A 10978-nucleotide genomic window follows, 5' to 3' on the forward strand; every position below is an offset into this window, starting at 1 on the left:
TTTGTTTTTATAATACTGCCAAATTGTCTTTCCAAAACCTGGGCCTACAGAAGGAAACTTACATTTAAATTGAGTGTAATGACAGTGATTCTACTTTTTAAAAACATCTTTTTTAGAATTTGTAAAAGGAGTGAGCATGTCAGACATATATATCCAGTTCTGCCTTTGAACAAAGATGGATGATAAAGTTAGGTACAATCTTAATTAGTTTACTGAGACGCTGGCACAGAACACATCCCATATTTCTAAACCTGGTTTGCATTACATATAAGAGACTACACTTGATTCTTTTCAAGGCTATGACTGAAGCTTTAAATCAAAGAAAGCTTGACCTGTTCTGTTTTTGTTTTTAAAAACCCACACATTTGCATTGACTTAATTCCTTTTGAGACAAAGTTCTACCATAGCCCACAATGAAAGATCCTTGGAAACAGATGCCAGGACTCTATCAGACATATAAAATACCTTCTGGGATGAGATCTATGAATACTCAGCAGAAAAACACTTCCCAAGTTAGCTGTCACTACTCTAAGCATCACAGGACAGTTAATAAAAACATTAGGAATGTGCTTCAGATTGCTAACAATAAATGTTTGGAAAGAGAGAACTGACTGATATGATCTCCAGCTAGCAGCAAGGAGGTATAATCTTACCATAGCTCTGGCAAGTTATGACTCAAACGGCAGACTATTAATTGAATTAAATAGTTATTTTATGTAGCTCAGCTGAGCTACTTTCAACTAGAAAATTTGAGTAGTTAAGAATGATACTAGTCTGAGGACCCAAATGGCAATGATATCACATTCTATGTTTTATAATTAAATTCTTCTTCTCCAATGTGAAAAGGAGAGAGGAAAATACACAGTTGAAAAGTTATCTGCCTTGAACATTATTTCTTAAATGTATATGCAAGCCGATTTTAAATGAAACTCAAGAAAGTCATAATCAGTAATGCATCAGTATACTTGAGAAATTATAAATATTGTAGTGCTTTAAAGGAGTAACTTTGGAAATAAAAGACATATCTGAAGTCTTACAGAAATTTGCAACATTTATAAACACATTATAACCTCTCCTGCAGAACCCTAAGTATTATTCTTTAGTGGACCCTATTGATTAGTCAGAAAATTGTCACTTTTGTTAGGGATGCTATCCTTTGGTATTAGGACAAAACCGTATGGGAGGGTATACAGCGTTCCCTCGCTACTTCGCAATTCGCTTTTCGCTGCCTCACTGTTTCTCCGTTTTTCCCCTCGCCTCCTTCCCCCAAAGAGACATACATGTACCGCTTCCCCCACTGTTCTCCCTCTCCTTCACACAGAAATAGCAGAGGCAGGGGCTCTGCTGAGACCACCCAAGCCCCCCCCCCTTCCTCCCTCGAAGCAGATGGCAAGGAGGAGCTGCAAAGAAGCATGTTGGGAAGTAGCCAGGCAGAAAATAATAGTGTATAATTTCTAAAATAAGGTATAAATATTAAAATAAATATAACGTCCCTACTTCACGGATTTTCACTTTTTGCGGGTGGTCCTGGAACGTAACTCCCGTGATAAGTGAGGAAACACTGTACTAAGGTTTGATATCTGTCAAACAGTAAAATGTTTCACAAAAATGAGGTAGAAGGAATGTATTTTTAAGGAGATAAATCGGAGACATGCAACCTTTGAATGTTTGGGGATGTTATTTGCATTCCCATTGACCTGAATGGTTGCATCCCACAAATATTTATTTATATCATTTAAGTACCATCTTTGCTGCAGAGTGAGCTCCTAGACCCATTATCTAGGGGACAATCTGGTGTAGTGTATACCAGCTCAGTCCCAGGATGGCTTAAACAGGCATTCCCACCAGCTGCTGTGGAGGCAGGAAGGAGTTCAATATTACTAGATAGCCACCTTTACCCTCCCCTACCATTCTTCATGTCATGGAGGTCTCAGGTCGCAGCATGGGTCCTACAGCCAACAATTATATGCAACAATGTCAGCCAGCGTAATGTGGGCCAGAGAGGAAGAAGAGGCAGAATCGCTCTTCCTCTCACCCCTCCCTTCCTCAATTGCTCCATTGCCCCAGCAGGTGACAGGAGACATGGGACGGCAGTGAAAACAGTAGGGTTGTGCACATTTTTGTTTTTACAAATAGGCTGCGGCTGATTTGGACAGCCGTAACAGCACAAGCTCTGCCATTTTTTTTCTGGTCACAACAGATCATGTGGTTACTGAAAACAACGGCTTTCTGTTTCTTTCAGCTACACGTGGAGCATGGTGAGGCACCCCTGTGCCCCCATAGAATGTCACCATGAGCCCTGCCTGTTGAGCCAGTCAGAACAGAAGAAAGTCATGATGTGTCTTTTAGCCAAGCTAGGCTTCCATTTTTCTGTTGTGAGCGGGCATCTAAGAGACACAGATCAGTGATCTAAATTCTCAGTGCCGCTTGCAGCTCTGCATGGCTTGGGTTGCTTTTTTATTCAAATAGCAATAAATAAGCAGTTTACTTTCTACACACTTAAGAAGCTGCCACTTACGGTGACCTTCACATGAGGCAATCTTCAAATGTGGGGTAGAGGACATAGCTTACTATTTCTAAAGCCGCCATAAAATGAGGAGGTATTTTATTTCTTTTTTTAAGACTGGCTAATGCTCCTTCAGGTGGTGTGGCTCCCACTGAAATTAGTGTTTAAAAGGGGTGCCCCCCTTAACTCAGCTTCATTGAAAAGGTGTTGAGAGCAAACAATCCCAGAAAGGGTGGTTTCTTAAGTCTGATGCCTTTAACCCAGGATAACCCAGGATATAAGGAGAAAAGATCCCAGAAAAGAAGGAAGTCTTCCCATCTTTCCACAAGGAATCATGTGTTGAGCTGGCTTAAAAAGGCTTCCACTCATGTGATGAGGGGGAAACCAGAACGGTGCTGTCTGCCTCTGGCAACGTGAAATCCATGCTGAGGAAAGAAGGGAGAGTGGAGGGAGAAATGGCTAGGTCTCCCTTTTAAAGCCTGAACCCAGCCAGTTTACTGAGGCTTAGACTTCCCTCCATATGAAGGGGAAGCCTGGATGGTGCCGGGCATTGTTTGGGTGCCACCGGTGGTGCATGCGAAGAGGTCCAAGGAGAAAGGATCCCAGAAAGGATGGTTTATTAAGACATACCCTAAAAATGATAGAAAGGGGAGCCTCATATGTTCCCCATTGCAGCCAATGAGCCAGATCTTCCCAGATCTTTTGGTTGCTGGATAGAAAAACAGATTTTTTTCCCCCTACCAAATTCAGGAGGGTTCCGAAAAATGGATCTGGAGATCCACCAAAATCTAGATAGCAAAAACAGAATGGGATTTAACCGAATTGCACACCCCTAGAAAACATTTGCAACCAGTTCCATCTCGAACCTGGTCCAACTGTTTGCACAAACCCAAAGTGAGGGGTTACTTTGAATTCCGAAGCAGAACTTAAGACTATTTCCAGGACTATATTAAGGTGTCCTTATCCTGTGTTATACCAGATCAGCTCTGTGCAGTGTTCGGCCACCATGGAGCTGATTCAGACCTGTTCTCTAATAAATAGTCAGTGTAGATGTGTCCTCAGATAGAGTCAATTTTAAAATCTTCACAATAACATTTAAAAGCAATTAAAATAAAACAGAAAAAGTATATATATATTTTCAAAAATAAGATAAGGCAGTGAAAAGGGGTACCCAATTTGCTGTACAATGACTCCTTTGGTACAAGTTTGGTTGGTGACTAATCGGTCTTAAATTATTTCACTTTGACTACTGTCCTCCCCAACAGATCTGTGATGGGGAATATTTTAATGGACAATGTTTTATGAAATTATCCTGCCCTGTCAAAGTATTTACTAAAATATTAAATCATAATAATGAAAAAATATGTAAGATGGAAGGAGGAGGGCAAGTGGGCTGCAAAAGAACAGGAGCAGGTTGTTGGAACAGGTGGCTAATATTACAAAAATTGCAGAATTGGATTTTATCTACATGCTTACTAAAAAAATCTGTTCTTTCATCATCATGATCTCAAAACAATAAGACAGACAATGTGTGTGGGAGGCTTGGACCACATAACATTGTTAGGAGCTGAACCTGGTATGACTTGCATTGTGGGCTATTACTTGCTATATGAACTATTAGTGTATGCATCCCACAGTGCCTGGCTTGCAGTTTTTTTGTCGCTGTTTCTTTCCTTCCTCCTTTCTCTTCCCTCTTTTGTTTGTTTTTTTTCTTCTTCCTTTGATTTTCCTCATACAGTTTTCCATCTATTATTTCTGTTCCCTGCCATTCTCTATCTTCCAACTGTGGGGGCAATTATATATTTGCAGTGTTTGTCTATTTTCACCCCAGAATGTTCTTCACTTTAAATGTACATCACCAACAAAAATTATCAAATAAATGCAATGATTAGTAGTGATAGAAATAGAGGCAATGTTACCATAACTCCAAAACAGCTATGGCCAATACCTTTAAACCTGTAAAACAACAGTAGCAACATGCAGAAAAGCAGCAAAGAAGGGCACTAAAAAGCTTACGGTACTTTAATAAAGTCCCAGCACTGTTTCTGGAATGTAACCTATGCAAATATGCTCACTATAACTTTATTATTTCTAAATGCAAAGGTAAAGGATGTTGATTTGCAGAGTTGTAAGATACTTCTGCCAACCTAGCAGTTTGAAAAGATGTAAATGTAAGTAGATCAATAGGTAACGGCAATCCATGCAGTCATGCCAGCCACATGACCTTGGAAGTGTCTACGAACAACGCTGGCTCTTCAGCTTAGAAACTGAGATGAACACCAACCCCCAGAGTCAGACACAACTAGACTTAATTTAAGTCAGGGGAAAACTTTTACCTTTACCTAAGATACAATTTTAATCAATAAAAATCATACATATGAAGTTAATGCCCAATGCAGATGAAATAGAACTGAGAAGGGAATAGAACCGATGGTAATGTTTTCCGTCAGTTATATCTAAATTACTAGAAATTTAAAATCAAATCCTACTATGAAAAGAACAGCAACATGCTTTAGAAATATTAATATATTCTCTGAGTATACATACTATGATATTATCAAAAGGTAACCCTCCTTCACAGCAATCCTGGTGAAAAACCTGGTGTTCAGTCCAAGAAAAGAGCTACCACTGTTTCCCAGGAAATAGCAGTTTCAAGCAATTTCAGGTCACCACATGCCAGAATACCAATCCTGGATCTCCAATGGCTACCATTTGGAAACATCTGTGTCCCTATATTGGGAAAATGGATGGATGGGTGGATGGGTGGCTAGACAGACAGACAGTAAAATCAACTTTAAATGCATATAGGTACAGAATATATTGTCCCATTGCCAGAAATACTATCCACTTCCCCAAACTAACATTCAAATAGAAAGAATTGTGAATAAAAACGGGTTCATAAATTACCATCTCTTATCAACATATGGGTCTTTGCAGTGCTATTTCTTAATTCTTTAAAAAAAACCCTGCCTGTTACCAGTGCCAGATTAATGTCTGAAAAAGTGTAGGCGGGTGCACAGTACATTATGTGATCACTGTGCAGAAAACTGCAGAAAATAAAATTTAAATAGGAAAGTAATGGTAGCTGAATATCCAGTTAGGTTTATTGTGTTTACAAATGGCCACTACACATTATCACTAACCTATTTTTCTCACCCGGTGGTTACTGAGTTTTGCCCTATTTTTGCAAAGCTGTTGCCACAAGAGTTATCAGCTTCATTTTCAACTGATCAATTCACATGATTACTCAGGCATTCACCGTCCTCCTTTCTACTTAGTCTCTTGGTTATTTTCTGGTGCATAGCTAGTTTTGTTTTCCCCAGTAACATCTATTGTTCAGCTCCTCTATTAACAACATCAGAAGTAAAATTTGTATTCTAAGTTCTATATTATACTGTGTGTGTGGGGGGGGGGTGTGTGTTTAAATTTAGATTAATGTAGTGTGTCTCCACTTTGAATGACATGGCTGAGTGCTATGGACTCATTGGAGTTGTAGTTTTACAATGTATTTCGCTTTCACTGCTAAAGAATACAGGTCACTCACCAAACGACAATCTCCACAAGTCCATAGCATTAAGCCATGGCAGTTAAAGTGGTTGCAAACTGGATTAATTTGACAGTATAGATGCACCCTTATGCACCAGAAACCACATCTCCTTGCTAGTTTTTGCACAGTCAAGGTATTTGTTTGTTTTTATTTTTAGCAAAGACTTCAAATCTATGAAATCTCTCTGGCATCCCTTCCATATCTTGCATCCCTTCTTGTGGGTGATGGGGACATCTAAGAACACGTAACTGCTATAATTACATACATTGGACAGGTTTTTCTTTAGGGCTTCCCAATCAATTTAGTCCACATTCTCACAAGACTTTTCTATCACCCTCCTTGTGTAATTCTACACAGAGGGCAAGGTATGAAATCTTCATTATCTTCCCCCTTTTCTTGTGCTCTGAAACTGACCAGCTCTGACAAACAAAAGCCGTTTTCACAACCGATTTTCAGCCAATTAGCCTGTATCTTGCTCCATGTTTCAAAAAGAGTATCAACAATGGTAAATAAATATGATCCAGAAATTGTATACTAATTGCCAGAATAATCACTTTCACAATATTCCCAAATCCTATGTCCTGCCTATCAAGTTACATCCTCCATGACTGTGCAAATATAAAATACCCTACAATTTTCTTCTGGAATTTCTCAGCTATACACCTACATGACTTCTTATAACTTTACTTATCTATATGATCCATAACATTAGTCAATGTTTTCTGAAAACATCTTATAGGTCATTTTACACAAATGTCCACTATTTTACTACAGCTTTATACACCTATAACTTTAGCAAAATTATTGCCTGCAGAAAATCATAATTATAAGACAAACTCTTAATGGCTGGATCCAGATTTGGACATACAGTACTTCACTGCACTTGTTTCAGTAGAAGTTGTCTACATTTAAACACAACCCAACTGTTTTCAACTAATTCATTTTTAATTCAAGGAACTCACCATAGAACAGTTCTTAGGCCAATGTATGGAAGGTTCTGGAACCAAACCCTAGCAAATATCAAGGTACATGTCTTTTAAAGGCAACATTTTCATTATTCCTTATTTGAATAATCAATTTTGCAGCTTTTAGTAATTAAAATACTTTAAAAAAATCAAAATGTCACAAATATTGTAAAGCAAAACCAAAACCCTGTGGAAATGATTAAAGTAAATAAAAAAAACCCTAGTCATATAACAGGCTGATTTACTTTTTATTGCATTACAATGATAATATAGCTTAATTAGGTTTTAAGGGAGATGGATAACAATTAGTAAATACATTCCTTTTACTACAACAATAGCCAAATTCAGTTTATAGTTACACTAAAAAATGGCCAGCCATTTATTGTTTTACAAAAGCAACATGGCTTAGCGCACATCTATATTAACCACTTAATGTAGATTGAAGGCAGCTCAAAAACAGGGTGCTTGAATGAGGCACAGGAGTGAGCTTTAGAGGCCTTAAACCAGGATAAGCAAAATTGCAGGATATTCCGTAATGCCCATCAGCACACAATTGCGTGGCAAAACTAATCAAGAGACAGGCACTATGGCAATCCGCATATGTGAATTGGGGCAAGAATTATACTGGGCCTTTTTTCTGCAAACACTACAGATTCAGAATCAGGTCAGAGCCAAATTCTCCGGTGCATATGAACACCACCATGGTTCCTTGACCTGGGTCCTGAACATCACGTGTGATCAGCTGCACATTTGGTTTGCTTCCACCTTTGCTGCCTTCATCCCACATTACCTGGCAAGTGTAGATAGGCTAGTAGATATCTATTCTGTATAGTAATATTAAAACTTTATTTATATAGTGCTCCATCTCCTCGAGAGGACTCAGGGCAGTTTCCAACATGAACATTAAAAACATTCAACTATCAAAAAATACCATACAACAAAGTTATTCATAGTAAACATAATAAACAACATCATAAGACAAAACCAAAACAATTCTATTAAAAAGAGACATAAAATTATAAATCCAAATCAGTATGTATTAAAATCAAATTAATTACAAATTACAAATTCTTTGATTCTAAGGCAGTTATAAATCTATTTTGTCATATAAATATCTCTAAAAATGGGCTGCATCGTAAAATCGCAGGTGCTTTTATATGTTTGTGGGTGTGTATGTATATGTGTGTTTGTATACACACACACATACACATATACATACACTGTTCTGCATTGGTAGTACTGAAATTAGTGTGCATCTTACAATGTCATCTTAGAATCAAAAAAATACGGTAAGCTATTATTCTAAATGGGTTTTGTCCAAGTTCTGAGAAGACTGAAGAACAAGCAGACCTCCCTAGATCATTAGTTTTTCTTTAATCTAAACAACTCTGGCATAAATCCTGGGAAGGGGGTAGAGGTGGGCAGAGTGTATCTAAATCAATGATTTTGTGTGTCTGCTGTATACAGTATGACAGTTTGACAGTCCTTCTGCTGGATTCCTGCAAGGAGGAGGAGGAGGTCTGTTTAAAGATGCTGTGGCAGACCCCTCATTGCAGCAGCGCCCGAGTGAAGAAAAAAACACTAATCTTGTGGCACCCTGTCACTACTAATCTCTGTGTGCAATGGGTATCCCAGTAGTTGATACACAGGATTAAAGGAAAAGTAGCAATAGTGTCTCCTTTGATCTTCATCAACTGAAAGTGCATAAAGGATGGCAGAATGTTAAACAACTGAAACACTGAAAATGCAGAAAGGGAATGGGGTTGGGGGCAGGGGAAGCCACGTGATGAGGTTGAATGGAGAAATGTTTCAACTAATGTAAATGGAACACTGCTCAACTTCAGAATGAATCCAGACTCAAGTGTATAATTTCTGAAAGCAGAGTATCAAAAATGCCAGGGTGGCACACAGTCATCTCCCGTTAGTCCATGGAGCTCCCTTCATAATGTGCTGTGTATTTCCTCAACAGGGCTTTGAAATAAGCCTAAAAGGATTTCTACACAAAAGTCTTTTTGTGCACCAGAGAGATAGAGAGCGGGAGACAGAGAGGGGGGAGAAATGTAACAGCAAGCATATTTCAATCCAAAAGACAGGAGCAAAGAGAGAGCTAGTATGTGCCCCTTGAATGCAGGATGCAAACTCCCACGTCTATTTTGGGGAACTCAGAAGGCGCTACTGTGTGCAAGTAAAGCTTCTGCCATGCACATGTGAAATGGCCCTCCTTGAAACTTTTAAATAGCTGGGCAGACACTAAAAAGTACAGAAAGGAATGTCCAGGTGGCTGCCTATCGCATCCTAGTCTGAAAGTAACTGTGAGTTGCTATTTCCAAGGACAATGTTAGCTCTCTTTTTTCTGCCTCTTCAGGTCATGGGCTGTTAAATTCCAGGCACTATGCAAAATTAACTGCCTAAAGAGGCAAGGCAGGGGGAAGAGAGAGGAAAACACTATGACAACTTTGCCCGTTAACACCACACTGATTATTCCCAAATGGAACCAGACCTAGGAATGTGCAATGCATTCACATTCCCCCTGCCCTCTTTCCTCTCCAAAGCCTCTGCTTAACAGTTTAAGATACCTGGGGGAGAGACCTATACTTTATGCTGAAAGGTGTTTACACACATCAACATGGAGTGCAAACAAATAAAGGTTGGAAAGCCATTTGAAGAAAAGGGAATGCAAGAAAGACACATGCACAGCATGTCCAAATATCCCACAACTCTGCAAATGTGGGAAACACTACAGTAAGCCACTATATAAGCATTAAAATCTACATACAAAAACGAAGAAAAGTCTTCTAAGATCATCGAAGGCTTTCATGGCCGGAATCACTGGGTTGCTGTGAGTTTTCCAGACTGTATGGCCATATTCTAGAAGCATTCTTTCCTGACGTTTCGCCTGCATCTATGGCAGGCATCCTCTGAGGTTGCGAGGTCTGTTGAAAACAAGGCAATTGGGGTTTATATATCTGTGGAATGCTCAGGGTGGGAGAAAAAACTCTTGTCTGTTTGAGGCAGGTGTGGAAGTCGCAATTGACCATTGATTAGCATTGAATAGCCTATCAGCTTCAATGTCTGGCTGCTTCCTGCCTGGGGGAATCATTTGTTGGGATGTGTTTGCTGGCCCTGATTGATTCATGTCTGCAATTCCTCTGTTTCCAGAGTGGTGTTCTTTATTTACTGTCCTGATTTTAGATTTTTTAAATACTGGTAGCCAGGTTTGGTTCATTTTCATGGTTTTCTCCTTTCTGTTGAAATTGTCCACATGCTTGTGAATTTCAGTGGCTTCTCTGTGTAATCTGACATGGTAGTTGTTAGAGTGGTCCAGCCTTTCTGTTTTCTCAAATGATATGCTGTGTCCAGGCTGGCTCATCAAGTGCTCTGTTATGGCTGACTTCTCTGGTTGAGTTAGTCTGCAGTGCCTTTCATGTTCCTTGATTTGTGTTTGGGCAATGCTGCGTCCCTATGTAGACTTGTCCACAGCTGCATGGTATACGGTAGACTCCTGCAGAGGTGAGAGGATCCCTCTTGTCCTTTGCTAAACGTAGCATTTGTTGGGTTTTCTTAGTGGGTCCACCTAAACTGGGCTCTACAGATCTAAGATCGTTTAGAAATGCCTTTGAATGTTATTTTTAAGATATTATTGTTTTGCTTTCTGCCAAAAAATGCCAAATTTAAAATGCCCCATTGCATGCTATTCAATGCGTGCAAGAAACAGAATGCAGGATGGGGCAGGGAAAAAGGATAAAAATGAATGGGTGAGACTACAGGTGTGAATAGGTTTTAAGTTTCAATGAATGAGATCATCAGAAACAAATACTAAGCTTAACCACCATCCCCTTTTCAGGCCTTTTCACTATTCACTTTTGAGGGGTGTGGTGCATGTGAGGGCATGTAAGTTCCAAGATCAGACAAGATCCTTTTGCCTTCTGGGTATTTAGGCAGACTGGCCCAGTTTTCTAC

The 10978-nt window shown here is 39.3% G+C and overlaps 1 protein-coding gene across 3 annotated transcripts in view; it reads right to left on the minus strand.

Moving 5' to 3' along the window:
* The window catches only part of tanc1 (tetratricopeptide repeat, ankyrin repeat and coiled-coil containing 1), a 178108-nt gene that overhangs the window by 134557 nt on the left and 32573 nt on the right, over positions 1 to 10978 (minus strand). The window contains exon 1 of one of the 3 annotated variants that reach the window (XM_062970443.1): positions 9795 to 9951. The exons of 1 other annotated variant lie outside the window; for it this stretch is intronic. In XM_062970443.1, the coding sequence (XP_062826513.1) occupies positions 9795 to 9823 (29 nt within the window). In that variant the 5' untranslated portion in view covers positions 9824 to 9951. Of the gene's footprint in view, positions 1 to 9794; positions 9952 to 10978 lie in introns of those variants that run through there. One more of the 3 variants, XM_062970477.1, reaches the window with a different exon arrangement.

The sequence above is a fragment of the Anolis carolinensis genome, chromosome 1, assembly GCF_035594765.1.
Source record: "Anolis carolinensis isolate JA03-04 chromosome 1, rAnoCar3.1.pri, whole genome shotgun sequence".
Lineage (NCBI taxonomy): Eukaryota > Metazoa > Chordata > Lepidosauria > Squamata > Dactyloidae > Anolis > Anolis carolinensis.